The 21478-nt window shown below is 42.4% G+C and overlaps 1 protein-coding gene across 1 annotated transcript in view; it reads right to left on the bottom strand.

Moving 5' to 3' along the window:
- Nucleotides 1-21478, bottom strand: part of XPR1 (xenotropic and polytropic retrovirus receptor 1) — a 191716-nt gene that overhangs the window by 15660 nt on the left and 154578 nt on the right. The window contains exons 12-14 of the mRNA XM_061634258.1: nucleotides 3559-3725; nucleotides 1698-1837; nucleotides 42-263 (exon numbers count right to left, since the gene is read on the bottom strand). Of these exons, the coding sequence (XP_061490242.1) occupies nucleotides 42-263; nucleotides 1698-1837; nucleotides 3559-3725 (529 nt within the window). The remainder of the gene's footprint in view (nucleotides 1-41; nucleotides 264-1697; nucleotides 1838-3558; nucleotides 3726-21478) is intronic.

Raw genomic sequence — 21478 nt, 5'->3', positions numbered from 1 at the left:
ACAAAAAGAGTTTTAAAACCTGCAAAAAAACAAATACATACTGTGAAGCAAGACGTGGTCTATGCAAGGACACACTCTGGCTACGCTTCCAGGCCCGGTTTTTCTGACGATTTCGTACACCATCCTCCTGGTCCATCATCTGTTCAAGCAGGGTCTGATCATCTGCATTAAGTGGTGCCACTGAGATGTCTCGGACAGCTCTGAACTCACCACAGTTGTTCAGGTGCTCATTTTCCAATCGGAAGAAATTCCAGACAAACCGCCTGAAAAGTGGAGAACAATAATAAGCTACATAAATACACTGTAGATGTAAAAGCTTCCTAACAGCTGATAAAACCTAAGAGCAAAATAAATTTAAATTAAAAGCCACTAGTTGAATAAAACTTCCCTCTCTCTGAAGGGTGGTGACAAATGAAGACCACCAACCTGGAGATCCTTCTGCACTAATTTCAGTTGACTGATTAATATAATTATTTCTTTTTCCTAAGAGCTTTGTCAGTTAAGCATGTCAGATGCTTGGGAAAAAGCAAGAATTTCAGTGCAGTGAGACAATGTGACATGGCTTGAGTATTGGGTTTATATGTAGGAAGTCCACTATCTCACTAACTCATGAAGTTTGCCAGTCTAACCCACCTCCCATCATTATTGTAAAGATTAAAAAAAACTAAACCTGTGGTACAATGGTGTGAGCTCCTTAGAAAAGTGGAATCAAAATGCTACAATGGGAAGTATTATTGAATAGGGCTGAGTAGGGTCTGAACTAATACACTGTGGAGACTAAGCGTCCATAGATAATCTTAACTTCCATAATTTATGCTGACTGCAGTACTGGAATTTTCTTTACTAGCTTTCTGAGTGTTCTGGTACATTCTGCAAAGATGAGCAAGAAAAAAAGGAAACAGACTGGAGGATGGTTATATACATATAATCAGACACAAAAGAGATGGGTAAGGAATTACTGAAGATATGGAAGTCTCATATCTTGATGGATGACTGAACTTGGATTTCCTTCAATTTTCAATCACTGTTTGTATATTTCCACAAAACCATAGGACTAGAGCATCCTTTCTTAAACTGGTGCTGTCCAGATGTTTTGGCCTCCAACTCCTATCAGCCTGAGCCAGCATGGCCAATGTTATAGATTGGGGCGGGGAACTTTTTTGGCTCTACAGGCCAGATCCTCAGGATCTAGTCTCTCAGGCCAAATTTGACAGGAGGGTTGTGCTGCCCACCTGTCAGTCACCTGACATCACAATGATGGCAGGTAAATGGGCACTTTAAAGTCCTGGGTGATACAGCCAAAGCCTGCTTTTCCTTGCCAATGTACAGTTCGGATTCCAATTGCATTGGCAGCCACAATTCTGTCATATATAATGTCAAGTGTGGAGTAGATGGGCGTGGTTTGGAAAAAAAGGCCTCATAGGCCAAATGTGACCTGCGAGCCAGAAGTTCCCCTCCCCTGTTGTAGACCAAACTACCTGGAGGGCACCAAGTTGAGGAAGGTTGAGCTAGAGGAACATGCATTTAGGAGCGTGCAGCTGCCTGGAATACTAAGCAAAGAGACTTGACTGCTAATTGACTTGACTACAGTGGGGTCAAAGAGGACTTTTTATCTATATGAGGTAATATGTCACTCATTATTATTTGCAAACAATTTCTACAACGCCTGGGTTACTAATTGAGATAATACATCTTACCGGAAAACCTCAAGTGGTGCAAACACAGTAGCAATTATGTCCCCAACATAAGGGTGGATTTCCATGGAAGTAAGAGAGATCTGGATAGTCCATGCAAAACGCAGAATCACATCCTCTACAATGGCACAATAGTAATAGGCCTGTGGAAACAGATGGAGCAGGCAACTGTAATGCAGAACAAGGATATCTACCAGATCAACCTCCACATTTATTTATTTATTATTTGATTTATATCCCACCCTTCCTCCCAGCAGGAACCCAGGGCAGCAAATCAAAGTGTAGAGCACAAGAGGCATCCAGCACTTGGATTTGCTTGCTCTGCAAGCTCACTGTTGTTTCTGTACAGATAAGCAACCATCTGTCTTCCTTATCTAACATAAATGTAACATTACAAGAAGTGACCTAAACCTCTAACTGCTGGTTGGTTGAAGGATCAACATTAACTACAACAGCCATGACAGCTTCATTCCTTTACGATTTGGCAGTGAGCTGGCAGGCTTCTTGATTGGATGCGGGCTGCTTTCCAAATACCCTGCTACCATGGAGTAGAGGTGGTGAATCTTTTTCAGCCCAAGGACAGCATTCCTTTCTAGGGCGAGAGGCAGAAGTGGGAGGAGCAATTAATGTAAACTGCAGGCTAATTTCTACTAACATTGATACATCCCTCTATCCTCTATTCAGGCAAGCAAGAGGCATTATCAGAGTTGAGGGACACATTTCAGTCAAGCAAAACCACTCAAGGAAGGTGTAAAGTAAGACCAGTGAGGGGTACATGGTCTGGGCAGTCCTGAGGGCCAGACAGAGAGGTCTGAAGGACAGCGCTTGCCCCCCCTGGGCCTGAGGTTCCCCAGCCCACCATAGAGCCATACAGTTTGTGAAAGACAGTATACAACACTTGCAACATATACAATTGTCATAGTTGCTTATTTGCAAACAAACTATGGTAACTATTAACAATAGATAATCATGACTAAGGTCTCTGTTTATGTCATTCATGCTTGTGTTGGACAATGAGTTAGCTGAAAGAAACACAGTACATCCTTACTGAAGCAGGTAAGCAGGATGCTGGAGCCCTGATATTCTGAAAATCTTGCCTCTGGAATATGGGGGCTTCTGGTACTTTGCTGCTACATCTAAAAACAATCATTTACCAGGTGGCTCCCACCCTCCCACCAGCCCAACCAAGACCCAATCTACTTTTCTTGGGGTCAGAGAGCTTAACCTGTCACTGGGTGGTCATTTCATGCCACCTACAGGTAAGTGAGGGGGGAGGAGAAGGAAGAGGAGAGTTATAGGAGCAGATCACCTTTCTCCTGTTATGCCAGGTTTTGCCCATGTGGATATTTATTTATTACTGACCTAAAAAACAATGTGTATATTTAAAGTAGACTTTATTTTAGCTAATTCTTTCCTTAAAAGCACCCATTTTTTCTGATAGCTGCAGTGTTCAGTACAGGCATACCCCGCTTAACGTTGCCTCGCTATAACGTACATGCTCCATTCGTCCCCATACCCCGCTTAACGTTTGCACGCTTCGCAACAACGTATACTTTATTGGCATGACGCCGCTGCCATCTAGTGGTGATTGCGTGCAGTACAAGTGAAGACAATTGCTTCACTTAACGTTTATTTTCGCTTAAAGTATACTCTCCGGTCCCATTGCGAATGTTAAAGCGGGGTATGCCTGTATGGATGGGATTCACTGGCTCAAATAGATGACATCTCTCTTTCTCTCTCTCTTTCTCTCTCTCTCACACACACACACACACACACAAATCTTAGGGTGTACAAGCTCCAGCCACTCCAATCCTCCCAAGAATTTTCAGACAAACTTCTTCATAGAAACACTGTGTATACACACTTTTTGGGGGTACACAATCTCTTCCCGCAGAAAAGTATTTTCACCGGCATTCTTGTCAAAGAGGCCCCAGTCCATCTTCAAGTCCCATATAAGGGTGTAGCAGGAGCTGACGAAATAGAACACAATCCACAGGTAGAAGAACACTTGGGAGTCACTGTGTTTTCGAACTGCAAGAAAGAAGAACGGTGATGTTGTATAAAAATGAGTATACCATTGAGATGGAATGAAATTTAGCTATGTACTTGGATTAATTTTGTCAACTACATTAATGGTATTTTACACGAGAAGCACATAAACATGCTAAAATTTAATAATATGAATTTTGACATGGTCTTATATAACATACATGAATAAACAGTGTTGGGAAACATGCAGACCTGAATCTTTATGAAAATGGAGACTGTTAAAAGGAGGCCACTTCTATTCGCAAAAGAAAAAGAGAATCAGTGGTGTTCACCTCTCCATGGGTGCTTATTTTTGGAAAGAATTAAATAATTAATAGAGCAGAAATTATCAAGTAAATGGTTACTGCTGTGTAGTATCCACAAATTCTTTCTAATTTTAAGTGGGATGCATGGTTTCTGAAACTATCAATTGGGACCCTGCAACTCTAACTTGTAGGGTTGCTATAAGTTACTGAGAATGAATCTGTCCAAATTTTGACAAAAAATGTCAACAAATATGGAAAAGAAAACAATCACCCACAGACTGGAAGCATTCCATATACATCCCAATTGCAAAGAAAGGAAATCCCAGGGAATGCAGTAATTATCGAACCGTTGTCTTAATATCCCATGCAAGTAAAGTAATGTTCTAGATTCTATAACAAAGGCTATTACCTATATGGAGTGAGAAATGCCAGTTGTCCAAGCTGGATTTAGAAAGGGAGGTACCAGAGATCATACTGCAAGCATAAGTTGGATAATGGAACGGACCAAGGAATTTCAGAAGAAAATCACCCTGTGCTTTATAGATTACAGCAAAGCCTTTGTTTGTGTAGATGACAAAAAACTATGGAATGTTTTAAAAGAATTGGGGGTGCCACAACATCTGACTGTTCTGATGTGAAGCCTATACTCTGGACAAGAGGCTACTGTTAAGGACAAAATATAGAGCAACCGATTGGTTCCCCATCGGAAAGGGTGTGAGACGGGGTCTCACCCTATTTGTTTAATCTATATGCAGAACATATCATGTGGGAAGCGGGTTTGGACCAATTTGAAGGAGGTGTGAAAACTGGAGGGAGAAATATCAATAATTTAAGATATGCAGACGACACCATACTCTTAGAAGAAACCAGTAATGATCTGAAATGAATGCTGAAGTTAAAGAGGAAAGCACAAAAGCAGGACTACAGCTGAACGTCAAGAAGACTAAAGTAATGACAACAGAAGATTCATCTAACTTCAAAGTTGATAATGAGGACATTGAATTTGTCAAGGATTATCAATACCTTGGCACAGTCATTAGCTAAAAGGGAGACAATAGTCAAGAAATCAGAAGAAGGGTAGGACTGGGGAGGGTAGCTATGAGAGACCTAGAGAAGGTCCTCAAATGCAAAGATGTATCACAACACTAAAGTCAGGATCATTGAGACCATGGTATTCCTGATCTCTATGTATGGATGTGAAAGTTGGACAGTGAATAAAGTGGATAAGAGAAAAATCAACTCATTTGGAATGTGGTGTTGGAGGAGAGCTTTGCGCATACCATGGACTGCAAAAGAGACAATAACTGGGAGTTAGGACAAATTAAACCAGAACTATCAGTAGAAGCTAAAGTGATAAAACTGAGGTTATACTTTGGACGCATAATGAGAAGACATGATTCATTGGAAAAGATAATAATGCTGGGAAAAACAGAAGAGAGTAGAAAAAGAGGAAGACCAAACAAGAGATGGACTGACTCCATAAAGGAAGCCACAGACCTGAGCTTACAAGATCTGAACAGGGTTGTTCACAACAGATGCTATTGGAGGTCACTGATTCATAGGGTCGCCATAAGTCGTAACGACTTGAAGGCACTTAACATACAACTGACAGCAATTTGATTTGAAATATTATGAGAATTTCTATGATATGTCCTAGCAGTCCTATTTTTTTTTTTACAAAGAAGCAAAAGATTAAAGAAAAATGTGAACCCATGTGGTCTAGCATAATCAAGTATTTAAGCTGCAAGATCCCGATTCAAAACTCTGTTCCATCAAAAACAGTGACCTTAGGCAACCCATATTTTCTCAGCCCAAACTATCTTTTGCAATATAGAGATAATACTGGACTACCTTGCAGGATTGATATTACTGGACTACCGTTATGTTTTATTTATAATTCAGTAAACTTAAACAGTAAAATTGTAGAAGCAGCAGCAGGTAACTAGACAACAAAAATTCAACAGAAGACAAGAACACAAACAAACATGATGGACTGCCTTTGCAAGGGGAAAAAATGATGCAATTTTGCCTGGTGTCAGAATGACATTAGTATTGCTTTGAGAAAGTTTACTTAGGGAAACATTCCAAACACAAGCTCCCACAACCAAAGAAGCTAGATCTCTGGCCACAACCTGCCTGACTTCTGATGGTTGGGAGACTCAGAGCCTTGACCCTTAAGACTTGAGCAGGCTCATGTGTAGTTAGCAGTTCTTCAGATAGTCAACTATCTTACGGGATCAATAATACCAGCCTACGTTGCAGCATGGTTTGTGTGCTTGTTTACATATGTGAAATGCTTTGAGCATTTAGAAAAAACACTGCATACATTTAAATTACTTTTTATTGTTAAATCACAGTTAAGGCTGTCGTTCCCATTTTGTCCTGTGGATGGAAGCAGATGATTTTACACATGGAAAAATACAGCATTTACTCCAGAGAACTTCTTAGAGTGGTAAACATTTATTAACTCCAACTGACAATTCTACTGTAATGCAGGGAGAGTTATAATGGCCAAAATTTGCTTTGCTGGGGGATGTGGGAGTCTCATGCCCAGGGATATAGAGACTTGGGACTAAATAAGGACATTGCCCCCAAAATTATAATTCTTCCCCCCCCATGAAATTTTCCTTCAGTCTCCAAATTTCTACCAATTTAAAATTTCAGTCGAGCTTTTAGAAATAGACTTTATGCATCCAAAGAGAGGGGCAGGGCAAGGTTACCAATGGAATGTGAACACAGTGTTGTATTCTGTTGATAATAAATTTGAGTTTAAGAAGTTTGTCTTGAGCAGGGCCCTGTAGTTAAGGGGAGGAGCTGGAAGGAGAGGAAAAAAGGGGCAGGAGGTATTAGGCCAAGAATGTGACTGGGTGTGATCGGTAACGTTCTCCTTGATAACCCACAGTATCTTTGGCTCATGGATAAAAGGGGATAGATACCAAACACAGCAAATGTACAAGTTGAAAGTGTGAATGAAGTGAACACAAATCTTGGAAGAGGAAGGGAGTTGGCAAACCTAAGGGAGGAAGGCAAGGCAGGGACAGTATTGTGATGCAATGCAGAGCATCTCCCCAATTGCTGCTAATTTAATGATTTTCCGACTAAAATCTAGTGTTTTTAGGCACGTCTGGTGGCGAATTTTGCTGTCTAGTAGGAAATCTAATGGATGTCAAAACATTTTATGGTCAGAATTTGGTGTTTTTACAAAAACTTCAATTTCACACACCCCTCCATGCTATTATGTATTTCATGAAACTGGCTAGCCAAAACCTAGCCTTAAAAAAACCCTACTTTGCTATATTTTCTTGTATTTTTCATTGTTTGAATGTCTGTTCCTATGTACAGTTTCTAAAGTGCTACTCGACTATTGTTTCATTTCTGCTATAAGCCATGGATAATTGGCTACCCCTCTGATTGAAAGGATACCAGAGTAACTTACGCAAAACAACACAATGAGCCAGTGACAGAGAGGATTCACGTTTCCAGATCCTCTGGCGTGCTTCTTTTAAAGATATAAAGACAAGGAGGTTCTTGCCAATTGGCTGACTGAGAAGGAAAATGTGCAGGCAATATTCTACCCAATCATGCATGCAATAATGCAGCCTAAACACCAAAAGAGACATGATGATTAGGAACTATAAGCCTCAGAAATAAATGGCTTGCACATGCACAGAGTGCACGTGCCTCACCAGTGAGGAACCTCTGTTTGTATTTAATAGGGTGATTCCACAACAGGTATCCTTTGTATAAACAGTACATCTTATAATCATCACAGGAAGAGCCTGCTGGATCAGGCAAAGGCCCACCTAGTCTAGCATCCTGTTCTCAGAGCAGCCAAACAAACACACACGCAGCATTTTTAAAACCTAAAAAAAATAGCAGGGCCAGCGCCAAAAGGCAGCCAGGTTGGGCCTTGGCTGAGAGCCCCTCCTTAGGGTGTGGAGGTAGCGCTCCCCTTCCATGATCTTTGGCAGGGTTGACTGTGACGCCCTTCCCTGGCTCTCCCTGTCAGGTTCCTACCTGCGCGTGGCTACTGCCTGTCACTAGGCACCACCAGGGACTCCACCAGTCCGGACTGTCCTTTTTTATTGTTTCTCTCCCCGCTCTAGCACAGATCTCAACAGATCCCCCTGCTAGGCAACCACCAGTCACGTCCTAATACTAGTATTCCCAGAGACTCTGAATACTGGTATTGTTATTCTCTTCACCGCTGCCACCATTTGTTACAGTTTCCCTTCAGCCTTGGTCATTACCTTACCCTCCCTTCTGGTCTGTGAAACCCCAGCCAAGGATCAGGCCTTTGGTAAACCAAATTAAGTATTTATTAAAGATAACAAAGCTAACAAGATTAACAAGATTTCTTCTTAAGGCACATAAGCATATGGTTTTACTCAATACTAATCCGAACTCCACCCCCCTCCTTCTCCACTCTCTCCTGGCAAACCACTCTCTCAAACCCCACCAAACAACCCACTCTTTCTCTTCTCCCCCCAGATTCCACTCTCACTCTTCCTTTTATACGTTCATCCATTTTAAACACTCAGCCAATCATCCAGCATTCTACTGCCCATTCACTCCCCCTCCTCTTTCACTCCACTTACCATGTATCTTCTAAACAACCAACACCTACCATATATACATTAATATAGGAACATCACATTGACTCATGACCCTGCCACAGATTACAGAGACGGAGCTCCCAGCCCCTCCCTACAGACTGTGCGGGCCTGCTGTGCCCACCCACTCCACCTACCTCTTCTCCCTTTCTGTGAATGCCCTGCATGTGCAGCTGCCATCAAGATGGCAGCAGAGGCTTCTCGAAGGGGCTGGTGCCCCTACGGCCATCTTGACTGATGGCAGACATGTGCACACAAGCAGCGTAGTGTGCACATGTGCCATCAGCAAAGATGGAGGTGGGGCTATTAGCCCCTTAGAGAAGCCTCCGTCACCTTTTGGTTGATGGCAGCGACCTGTGCATCCAGTGTGCAGGGCATCCACAGAAAGAGAGAAGGGGTGGGTGGAGCAGTCCTGCCCAGTCGCGGGGGGGGGGGGCTGGGAGCAGTGGGCCCAGGGGAGCTGTCGCTCAAGGCCTAGACAGGAAAGCAAAACCTCCATACTTCTCTCAGATCTAAAAGGCGCACATATCTGCAGTTCCAAATTTAAATACAACACACCAATGGTTGCTAGTACTTTTAAATTCTATTATCCACCTTGTTAAGTAATTCCTCGTAACAGTGTTTCACAATAACACAAAAATGTTATCAAACACGATGTCTAGTGGGTTAAGGTCAGATTTTGGTGGATTTGGGGTGTGGGTCTGGTGGGATTTTTTTTTCTTGTTGGCAACACTGATATCCCCCTCCATTGTAGTGTTCAGGCAGTCTCTGCAGGTGACGGGTGCTATTAGTGCATCTGATGCGAGTGCCTAGACTTTGGGGCCTAGACAGTGCAGCAGCCTAGCCTACTCCAGGGCAGAACCTGAGAAGCAGAGAAGTGAGTGAGCTGACTCTCCAAGGCCCAGGAAGCCTAATGAGACCTTACTAATTTAACTCAGGCAATGGGGAGCTGGAATATTGTGTGTGTGTGCATGTCTGGGGTGCATTTCTTCTATAGTTTGTTAAAAAAGTTAAAAAAGATATCCCTTCAATCCTTTCAAGCTGGTTCCATTTCAAAATAGGTTTGAAGAGTGTAACATGGCTACAGTCTTAGTTGCAACAGTTTTAGACCTCCACCCAACTGTATAAATCATTATACAGTAAATATTTCACCTTATTTAACTTTTCTCATGCAAACTTATGTACTACCAAAATAGGGTGTGTGACATTTGCTGGCAGAACCATCAGAAGCAGTGTTAGCTGGCTGGTCCAGGGCCTTTCTGTGGAATAGAGATGGTTTGTTTGTACAATTAAGTCTAGCACTTGTAGTTCAGAGAGACGTATAGTTCCTATATGTCATGCTGTCAAGCATTTTCTTATGAAAAGTGATGTTAATAGATATTAATTTAATTTTTAAAGTGAACTTCTCATAATTGCTTTCCTGGCATGACAACAGAGACCAGGGCAGTTAGCTCTGGGAAGTAGCTGCCTCAGGACAACTGAACTCCCAGTTCATGAGCTTACTACAACATTGTCCCTGTACAAGAAAGCCTTTCCACACATGTACACTTTGTGTGCTGTATGACTCACCTCTGGTGCATCTACAGCTGTGTGTGAAAATTCATTCTCAACTCTGATGCATGTGCTGACACCATACAGGTGTTCAATGCTTCATTAGAGAAAAGCAAATTTAGTAATCCTGGCTTTTAAAAGTAACATATTTGAAGGAATTTCAAGTGAACAGTTCCTCTGCAAATTGGCAGAGAAATCACAGTGCATTAGACTCTGTTAACAGTTCAGATCATTATGGCAGGATGACTTGCACGATATACACTTACGTCCTAATCACTGTTATTTAGTTTATATAACTATTTTGCATGTGGAAAATATTGTATTTAAATTGATTTGTTTTTTGTAAACTTCACAAGTCATAGTTCCTAAATTAGGGTGTTTTTTGTCAAGTTTATGAAAACTTTCCCCCCAGAAATCTCTATTATAGTGACCAATGCCCCAACCCTTCTGCTCCCCCAATTTTCGTCTCTGCCCCCCCCATGAAAATTGTCTCGCTAAACTCCTGCTTGTGCCACCCTGTGGCCCTAAAGACTGATTAACTGTGGCAGAAGCTTTCATGGAGCAGAGCCCACTTCGGATATAGAGCGACATCTCTCTGGAGTTACAAGAGTATTGTTATAGTAAGGAAAATATGTGTACACACCAAAGCTAGGGCTAGCTTATCCCAGCTCTTCCATCCATTAACAAATGGTTTTGAATAATCTCAGAACTCCAGATGAAGATTATACTAAATAAACTCCCTATATTTCAGGCCCAAACTCAGTGCTACAGAAAGAGATAATAACCACTGATGCGCTGAAGTCTCTCTTCTGGAAATACACTTGTTTTTTAAAAATGGCTTGAAAGTAGGCTCAGTGCCTCAACTTTGATAAGCAGAGGCTGAACATAGATTTTTTGTTTGTTTAACCTTTTTATTGCCTTTTCAAAAGATAACAGAAACAAGCCAACATGTAAGCTAACCCCCCAAACAGGATTGCCAGACAAATCCCAATAGATTCTATAACGGTTGCTTTCCCTCCCAACAGGTGCACTTTACACAGCCAGACAAGTAAAAAGCACAGCAAATGTCCAAAGCATAAAGGAATCATAGTCCCATAACACAACTATAACTGTTTCCTTTTACAGTTGTCGGTGTCCAGCAAATAGTCTGGAGGAAGGCTCCCAGTCAGGAGAACCGAAGGTAAGTATAGGCCTGCAGAAGAGACCATCCATTTTCTACAGAATTTACAGAATTAATAAACATTGCCCAAACTGCGAAAAAGTGTCCTTTTTCTTGCATCCCGTTGATTCCTGTAACTGTTGGGTAAGTTTTTTTAAAATAGAGCAACCTATCATACCCTTTGATACCATTGGTCCTAGGTTGAGGCTAAACAAGGCAGTGAAATCTTGATTAAGTTTGAGGAGATTCAGCACAGGAGCTGGTGGATTCAGGAAATGTCACGCAGGCAGGACTTAGCTTGAACTGCAAACAGGGCTGGCGCCAGGCATGCTGGGGCCCGAGCGAGTGAGTGGGAGGCAGGAGAGCAAGTGGGCGCAGGGATGGGTGAGCAGAGGGAGGGCAAGTGAGCAGGGGGTGAGAGGGTGAGTGAGCGGGCAGGGGGGTGAACGGATGAGGTAGAGCCAGCAGGGGGAAGCGGGTGGGGGAGGGCCAGCAAATGAGTGAGCAGGCGCAGGCAGGCCGATGAGCGAGCAGGCAGCTCCCTCCCTGGGATCCGCAGCAGAGGGGTGCTATTCCCCCACCCTAATGAGGGCCCCACTAAACAGCCACATGTAAGAGTAATTCTCCCCATGTGTATTCACTCTCCTTTATAGAGGTCATTAAACTGATTATTTATGATAAAAAGGTCTTCAACTATACTGCTTAATATTGAACTGTGGTGTGCTTAAAAGATGCATGGCTTTACTGACAACCTTATTACCGCATCATTACAACATGACAATAGCTCAAATTGTCCACTTTTTTCCTTTTTAAGTGAACTGGCAAAATGTTTTATTGACAATATTCAATAAATATGTAATATAAAACAAAAATAAAAGCCTCAACAGAACAGTACTGCCTTTCCATTAGGGCATTTCAATATTCAGGACATGAAGAAATTTCTTCTTCTCAATATCCTCTGAATGCAAACTTTTCACAATCAAATTCAAAACTGTCTAGAATATAAAACTGGACATACTAGTTCCCAGCTATGATATACAAAACAACATTCAAGTTCCACAAACTATTCATCAGGCAGATAGAAGAATGTTAGTTCTCCATTACATAAAGATATAATTTGTATTCGTAGTAAAGTGTGTTCTGTATATATCTTGAGAATTGCTTTACCTAAATGTGTTAAAAGGTTCTGCATAGAGAAATGACAAAGCAGCAAAAACATTTTAGGTGTACTAACATGTGATTTGACTTGAGACTCTTGCACAATAGTTAACATCTGAGAAGTCCCTTTCTTCTGTGAAATAATGTCATTTATTGTCGCCCACCAATCGGATATTCTTGATAGCAAATCATGCCTTCTAGCAACCTCTAATCACTAACTTGGCCTCTCAAGAGAAGGCTTATTAATCTAGTTAAAGCATGCACAAGAATTCTCTGAAAAAAATAATTCTAGTCATGAGTAAGGATATGTATTGAATCTGTCAATTTATTTCTCCCAGTTAATCATTTTAGTAATCTTAAATGCACATTTGTCACATTATCGTATCAGTTTGCAATTTTCTTTAAAAAAAATCCCCATGAAAATTAATCAGCATTTGAGTAAACATTTCTCCTAATGTACACATTTTTATATGCAGCTTTGCCTACACCACTTTTGCAAGCAATTTCCCCTAACATTTGTGTGTCATCTTCACTAATATGTGCATATTTATGCACACTTTCCCTTCATACATGCATTTATTTACACATGTACTAGTTGGAGAACTACATTAGAAGATTTAGAAAAATGCTAGTTTTGAAGGATAGCTGTGTGGGAAGTGGGAAGGTCTGCATTAAAATGAAAACCAACCCAAACTTCTCCGCAGTATTAACAGGTATAAATGTGATACTGATAAACAGTGCAGCCCTGGGCTCCCATTGGGAGGAAGGGTGGGATATAAATTTAATAATAAAAATAAAATAAATAAGGAATAAACAAAATAAAAAGTCTTTCTCCAGTCCGCCTGCCCTCAATTTTGAATTGGGGGAGAGGAGCCAGGTTTGGAATAATGAAAAAAAAACCCTAACCTAAAAATCAAAGAAAAAAGAATCTGGGACACATCCAGGATATTCAGGCCTACAAACATTTTCATCTAGGTCTTTGGCAAATCCAACATGCGGCTGTCTGTTAGGGCGTGTGGGGTGTGCAGGCAGTCCATGATCCCATACTACATATACACTCTGCACACTGAGTTCTCATCTGAACCATCATCTGCACCATCCTACTTTTTGTAATAGCATTTTAAGTTTGTCAAAGCGTTTTATGTTTTTTATCCTCACAACAACCCTGTAAAGTAGATCATAGTACAATTTTAGCAAAACAACAAAAACAGCAATACTAGCACCTTAAAGACTAACAAATTTGTTTTGCATAAGCTTTTGGGCGCTAAAGCCCATTAGATGCATCATACTGGTAGTCCATGAAAGTTTATAGAATAATGTATTTGCTAGCCTCTAAGGTGCTACTGGACTATTGTTTCATTTCTGGAGTAAACCATGGCCAGTTGGCTACCCTCTGATTGAGAGAGTAATGTATCCAACACCACACAATGAAAAGTGACAAAGGATGTTTTTTTATACTTAAGACTCCATATCCTCTGGTGTCCTTGTTTTTTTTAAAAGGTGTAAGAGAAGGAGGTTCTTGCCAATTGGCTTACTGTAAAGGAAAATGTGCAGGCAATGTTCTACCCGATCAAAGTGTGATACAGCCTAAGGGGTTTAAGTATCAGCACTACCAAGTCCTCCTCACAAACCATGATCTGTGCAGAGGAGACATTACAGTAGGACCCCACTTTATGGCACTTTGCTAATGCGGCGGTCTCAATTAGATGCAATTAGACTAAAGCCCCACTCTTACGGCGCTTGTTCCGCTTTTACGGCTGTTTTTGGGCGTCGCACACCATTCTATTCAATGAGTTCTGCTTTTCAGCGGGGGTCCAGAACGTAACCTGCCATATGAGTGGGGCCCTACTGTATTAGGAATAAGCCTCAGAAATAAGGCACACTCACAGCCCACCAGGGGTAGGTAGTGGCTCTAACAACCCAGTTGGTTTCTCTGAGGCATGTTTCGCTCTCATGCAAGTATGACAGGATTGTACATATTTTCCCACATCATGCTTGATCCTAGGCCACCAGAAGTCTCGCATGACTGTCTGCAGTGTTTTAAACATCCCAAAATGACCTGTGGTTGGAGAGTCATGGCATTGGCGGACAACCTTGGCTCGAATCTCTCCTGCAGGCACGTAAAGAGCCTCATAGTAGCAGAGCATTCCCCCCCCCTGCGAGAAGCCTGACACGCTGCCTTGGGATGGCTATTCCAGTTCATGCTATCTCTCCTGCGCGAACTAGTCTTGCTCCTGGGTGCCAAGTAGTTCCTCTAACCAAGGATCTGAACAAGCAGATGCCACCATTTTATCCAGGGGTATAATGAGATGTAGTGGGGATGGAGATCTTTATATTCCGGCTTGCAGGAAAGAGCATCAGCCTGTCAGTTTTGAGCCTGTGGAATGTAGTTAATGCGGAAATGGAACCTCATGAAGAACTGCAACCACTGCATTTGCCGTTGGTTCAACTTGCAGGCCGTGTGAAGGCTCTCCAAATACCGATGGTCTGTGCGTACTTCCACTTCATGCCAAGCTCTCTCTAGGAGGTGTTGCCGGGTCTCAAATGTGTCTTGGGTGGCAAGTAATTCTTTCTCCTACACAGTGTAGTTCTTTCCCATGCTGGTTAACTTTCAGGAGAAGCGCAGGGTCGTAACCCCCCTTTGGTCTGGTGGTAACAACACTGCTTTGATGGCTACGTCCCATGAGTCAGTCTCCACCACAAAGGGGCATTGGGGGTCTGCATGTTGGAGGATTGGCTCACAGAAGAACAACAGTTTTAGTTCCTCGAACACTTGTTGAGCTCCCTCGGTCCAATGGAAAGAGCCTGTCCCCTTTAGGCAGTCAGTGAGTGGGGCAGTCAAGTTGGGCGGAAAAATGGCAAATGCAATTCAATATAAACAAGTGTAAAATTATGCATATTGGAGCAAAAAATCTTAATTTCACATATACGCTCATGGGGTCTGAACTGGCGGTGACCAACCAGGAGAGAGACCTCGGGGCTGTAGTGGACAGCACAATGAAAATGTCGACCCAGTGTGCGGCAGCTGTGAAAAAGGCAAATTCCATGCTAGCAATAATTAGGAAAGGTATTGAAAATAAAACAGCCAATATCATAATGCTGTTGTATAAATCTATGCTGCGGCCGCATTTGGAATACTGTGTACAGTTCTGGTCGCCTCATCTCAAAAAGGATATTATAGAGTTGGAAAAGGTTCAGAAGAGGGCAACCAGAATGATCAAGGGGATGGAGCGACTCCCTTACGAGGAAAGGTTGCAGCATTTGGGGCTTTTTAGTTTAGAGAAAAGGCGGGTCAGAGGAGACATGATAGGACAGACAAAAGGAAGTACTTCTTTACTCAGCGCATAGTTAAACTATGGAATTTGCTCCCACAAGATGCAGTAATGGCCACCAGCTTGGATGGCTTTAAAAGAAGATTAGACAAATTCATGGAGGACAGGGCTATCAATGGCTACTAGCCATGATGGCTGTGCTGTGCCAGCCTAGTCAGAGGCAGCATGCTTCTGAAAATCAGTTGCCGGAAGCCTCAGGAGGGGAGAGTGTTCTTGCACTCAGGTCCTGCTTGCGGGCTTCCCCCAGGCACCTGGTTGGCCACTGTGAGAACAGGATGCTGGACTAGATGGGCCACTGGCCTGATCCGGCAGGCTCTTCTTATGTTCTTAAGTTGGAAAAGGCTGTGATGAAGCACTGATAATAGTTGGCAAAGCCCCCAAATTGCTGCAAATCCTTCTTGGTCTTGGGGGGCTGCCAGGAGAGCACACAGCACACTTTCTTTGGATCCATTTCGACTCCTGCGGGGGTGATATGGTAACCCAGAAAGTCCCGGGTGGTCAAGTCAAAACCACACTTCTCCAGCTTGGCATACAGGTGGTGCATTCTCAGACTCTGCAGCACTGCTTGCACACGAGTGTCATGTTGCTCTGGGGAATCAGAGGAAATAAGGATATCATCCAAATAGACTATCAAAAAGCGGTCCAGGTAGTCCTGAAAGATGTTGTTCATGTAATGTTGGAAGACGACCGGGGCGTTCAACAGTCTGAATGCCATGACTAGGTATTCAAAGTGTCCACACCGGGTCTTGAAGGCAGTTTCCCACTCATCCCCCTCTCTGATTCTGAAAAGGTTGTAAAGCCCGTGTATGTCTAACTTGGTGTAAATTTTGGTTTACTGCAAGCGCTCCAGCATCTCATTAATAAGAGGCAAAGGGTAGCTGTTGGGGATGGTAATTTTATTAAGCTCCCTGTAGTCATGACAAGGACGGAGCTCCCCACTTTTCTGATATGCTTGTATGCTTGTTTACTGTGATGTAACTTCCTATTGATAGGTGTTATTTCCCTTCTTCTCTTCTTTGTTAAGAGATGCTGTTCTCTTATTTGCATATCCTCCATTAAGCCACTGGAAAGAGAAACCTCCAGAGGTTTCTCCTCCAGATCATCCCAATCATGGACTAAAATTGACTATCTACTACTATCTTTTCTGTCCAAGCTAGAGACTGTTTCCTGAACATATAAAAGGCTGTGAGTAAACATTCTTAATACTTTTTACTAAAGAAGACTGTCTCTGTTGTTTTTATTCAGCTAGTCTGTATGAGGGGAAGGTGAGCTGGGTAATTCTCATTCCGCTTTGCAAAATATATACTCTGTTAAGTAATAGAACTACTAAACTGTTTCTATTTCATTTTAAGCCAAACATCATCAACATGGGGTGTGCATAGGATTGCTCTGACAATTCTACTATTAAGTGTGTCTGCAGTGCCAATGGACAGGAGATCTGTATGGCTTGAAATCAGGGCACTTTATATCTTCTGATACCCAGAGAAGAACCTGAGCAGATAATTTGGGCATTTGCTACATATTGCCAGGTGAATAAGCCATGCACTGCAACATTAATAATTTTAAGAAGTAACTGCAACTATCAAACTACAGGTGGATTCCTTGTATCCTACACAAAAAGGTAGGATTTTTTGTTTACATATTACAAGCACTGATCTGTCTCCAGTTTGCATTATTCTTCCAGCTTCCCAAAGCACCACAATTACCCTCTGTGCTCTTGCATTGTGTTGCTGAGATCTTTAGTCAGTGCATCACCTGGAACTGAAATAATAAAAGATTCAGACAGGAGCAATAGGGTGGTCTCTGACTAAGACTGCAATCCAAAACATGTCTACTCAGAAGTAAGCGCCATTGGTTTCAATGGGACTTTCTCCTAGGTGTGTGTTGGATTGCAGCCTGTCAAACAGAGTAAACCCATGAAAATCAATGGGCATAAGTTAGTTAAGAGTAATTTTAATTTTCAGTGGGTCTACTCAGAGTATGACATAGTCATGCCACCCATAGTTTAAAAAAGAAAACAGAGAGAATGAAAAGCTAAAAATAATTGCATCCTAAATGTAGCCTCAAAGTAAGTTTAAGCCATTTTCAGAAAGGGATACTAAAAGATACTGTGATTCAAGTATAGCACAAAGTACTATTAACATCTTGTGTTGCATTAGCAATCAAGCTAGAATGTGTTAATTTGAAGCAGCAGATTTCTCTGCATCCCCCGGCCATAATTCTCTTCAACACCAGCTGGATTAGGTTTTACCCTCTTGTTGAATTATGGGCAGGGGTCAAATAATTTATGCTAAAATTTCACTAGAAATAGGGAACCAGAAAGCTTGTCAAAGAAAAACACATAGCAAAAAGATACTGCTTCCCTCACCTTTGGTCTCACCTCTTGAATTGTTTGCCCACAATGCTATCATCCCCACTCCTACATTTCCTTTCCTGGGATTCAGTTTGCCACCTTTCTTACCTATTGTTTCTCTTTATTAGTATTCAGGTGATGTAGCAGTAAGATGTTGCTCTAGGCAAGCAATTATATCTCAATCTCCACAAGCAGGTCCTAGCACTTCTCTTTAATGCTGTTTGGAAGGCTGGAAAATCAGGATATTGGTATTCCATCCAGAACTCCTAAGCCTGTTTCATTTGCAAAAAGGATACATGCTGTGTATGCTTATTATGATGTCTGGGTGGATTTGAAAAACATAGTTTCTGCTAGTACACTTTCATGTAATGAAGCCTTAGAAAGAAGAGGCAAGTAGCGTGAATGATAGATTTAGATACGCCTGCCACCCATTATCAGTTTAGATTAAAACAAGATGGGATTTTAAAAATACTTTTACTGATTTCAAAATACTTGCTTTTGGATTTTGCTATTAAAAAAGGACAATTCATTGCCTTAATAATTTTTAGTAAGATAATTCTAGTTAAAATCTGGTTAAAACCATAAGACAATCTTATTTTTCGCAGATGAAAAATCATATTCACATGCACCGGGAAGCTCAATAGTAACTCATTTATGGCATACTTGAAGAAGTGAATGTGTACATTTGTGTTTTTCCTGATACTATTTCTGTATTAGTCGAAGTCACAGACAATACACAAGCACCGGATTCCAAAGTGTTACGTCAGTATTGGGCAACCTAACCTTTCTCAATAGCCACCTGCTACGTTGTCTGTACACTTCAATCCTTACTGTTTCTCACTTACTCATATTTCTGCCACCACATAAAAAGTCACAAATTTGACAAATATGCACAGAATACAGCATTGTAATGAATTTAATGCAAAAACTGTATATTTCCACAAATCGCGTAATTTATTTTTTAATGTATATTGAGAAGTTCTGAAAACAACTATTCAAAAATAACTCTCGACAAGATAAAATGGCAAATGCAAGCAAGTAGAAAGCAGAATAGCTGAATACCGCAGAATTATTCTTCCCAATTCATTCTTTAGATTCATTGTGTAAACGGCCATTATACAAAACAGAAACATTTCCACAGCACAAACGGTTAACATTAAATTTATTTTGAGTGAATGTTCTTTGTTTATTCTTTTGAATTATCCTAGAAAAGGCAAACAATATATTCTGTTCAATGTAGCTCAGGCAAGGGGAAATCAATGCCCTGTGTTACTGAAGTACTGGTGCAGAAATGGAATGTGATAAGCATTCTGGGAGGATCAGCTGCTGCGGTTTCTGCTGTTTGTTAAAGAAATGGTAACAGGTCCAGGAAATCTAAAGGGTTATCAAAAAGGTGCCTCAACCTTAAGATAAGTACCACAGTAAGATATAGGCCTTCTGACTTAACATGAATCATATTATTCCACCTACTATTTATTTATTTATTTATTTATTGAATTTATTAGTTGTCCAACCACTCTGGGCGACATACAGCCAAGGATATACAACTACATTAAACGGTAACATAAAAACATTAACAGATTAAAATCATAACCAATCTCTACAGAGCCAACAGAACCTACAGAACCTAACCCATCTCAAAAGCCTGTTTGAACAGCCAGGTCTTCAATGCCCAGCAAAAACTCAACAGAGAGGGGGCCTGGCGGAGGTCATTTGGTAAAGAGTTCCATAAGGTGGGGGCTACAATTGAAAAAGCTCTCACTCTAGTCCTCACCAGCCTAGCTACTTTGACTGGTGGGATAACGAGTAGGCCTTTCGAGGCCGATCTTGTTGAGCGGCACCCACAATGGTGCTGAAGGCGTTCCTTTAAGTATGTTGGACAGGAACCATATAAGGTCTTAAAGGTTAAGGCCAATACCTTAAATTGGGCCCGAAAAACTACCGGTAGCCAGTGCAACTCCTTCAGCACTGGAGTGGTATTATCCCGGCGGCGGCTGCCTTTAATCAGGCGAGCCGCCGCGTTCTGTACCAATTGCAGCTTCCAGACTGTTTTCACAGGTAACTCCACATAAAGCGTGTTACAATAATCTAGGCGGGAAGAGACCAAGGCATGTACCAGCGAAGGGAGCAAATGGTTGGGGAGGTAGGGACGTATCCTCCGTATTAGATGAAGTTGATATAGTGCTGCCCGGCTTACCGCGGAGACCTGAGCCTCCATAGACAGCTGGGAGTCAAGAATGACCCCCAGACTGCGGACCTGGTCTTTCAGGGGCAGTTCTATCCCACTGAGCCTCAGATCGAAACCCCCCAAACTTCCCTTGTCTCCCACCAACAGCACCTCGGTTTTATCAGGGTTCAGCTTTAGCTTATTCCTTCTCATCCAGTTGCTCACTGACTAAGCCAGAAACTTTGCATTTATCCAAGAATCCCAAGCTACATTCAGTGCTGCTTTAGGTCAGGATATCAGTTCCTCAGATGAGAAGCTAAAGAGCAAAGCATAGAGGACCAGGGAGCCCTACATTGAACTTTCTATACTACAGCTCCCTGTCACAGCTGTCTCTAGGCACCGGGAAGCGGGGCAGTTGCCCTGGCCAGCGCTTTGGGGGGCCCCCGCGCTTGGCGATCTGCATATAAAAGCAGCAGCCGCGTCCTCCTCACGGCCGCAGTAGCGAGCTGGGGGGAGCGTAGAAATGAGCCGGGAGGAAGAGGTGCAGTGGCGGTCTCCTGACGGCCATGGTAGCGAGCCAGGATGGAGAAAACCTCGCAGTGAGAAACGCTAAGCGAGTGTACAACAAAGGCTGCAAAAAAGGGAGCCGCAGCCGAAAAATACAAAGCCACCGCTGCCGAACGAAGGCTGCAATAAAGGGAGCCGCAGCCGCAAGCTCCTAGCAGCCGAAATACAAAGCCTCTGCCTGGAGGAAAGGATATAGAGAGAGAGAATGTGGGGGACCCCCAACTATGCTTTTGCCCGGGGCCCCGCACATGCTAAGGGAGGGCCTGTTCCCTGTGTTACACTCACTTTCACCTTTTCCCTTCCAACGATACAGAAGTAGCTCTGCTTTACACCTTTACCATATACTGCTAATTTAAGGCTGTAGCATAGAATGCACAGGGCCAGCCCTACAATTATGCAAAGTGAGGCAGCAGATGCTGAGGGGCAGACAGTGATAGGGAGGGGCATAGAGCTGCATGTGTCATGCACCCTGCCCTATGCTAACCTGCTTCCCTTAGGTGCAAGCAGAGGACACCGTCCTGTTGACAGTGTTGAAGTGAGAATTAATTGCTGACCTGGCTGACGTTTGTGCACAGAATGAGGAGAGGCAG

The sequence above is a fragment of the Rhineura floridana genome, chromosome 6, assembly GCF_030035675.1.
Source record: "Rhineura floridana isolate rRhiFlo1 chromosome 6, rRhiFlo1.hap2, whole genome shotgun sequence".
Classification (NCBI taxonomy): Eukaryota; Metazoa; Chordata; class Lepidosauria; order Squamata; family Rhineuridae; genus Rhineura; species Rhineura floridana.
This window is presented reverse-complemented; position numbering and strand designations above follow the sequence as displayed.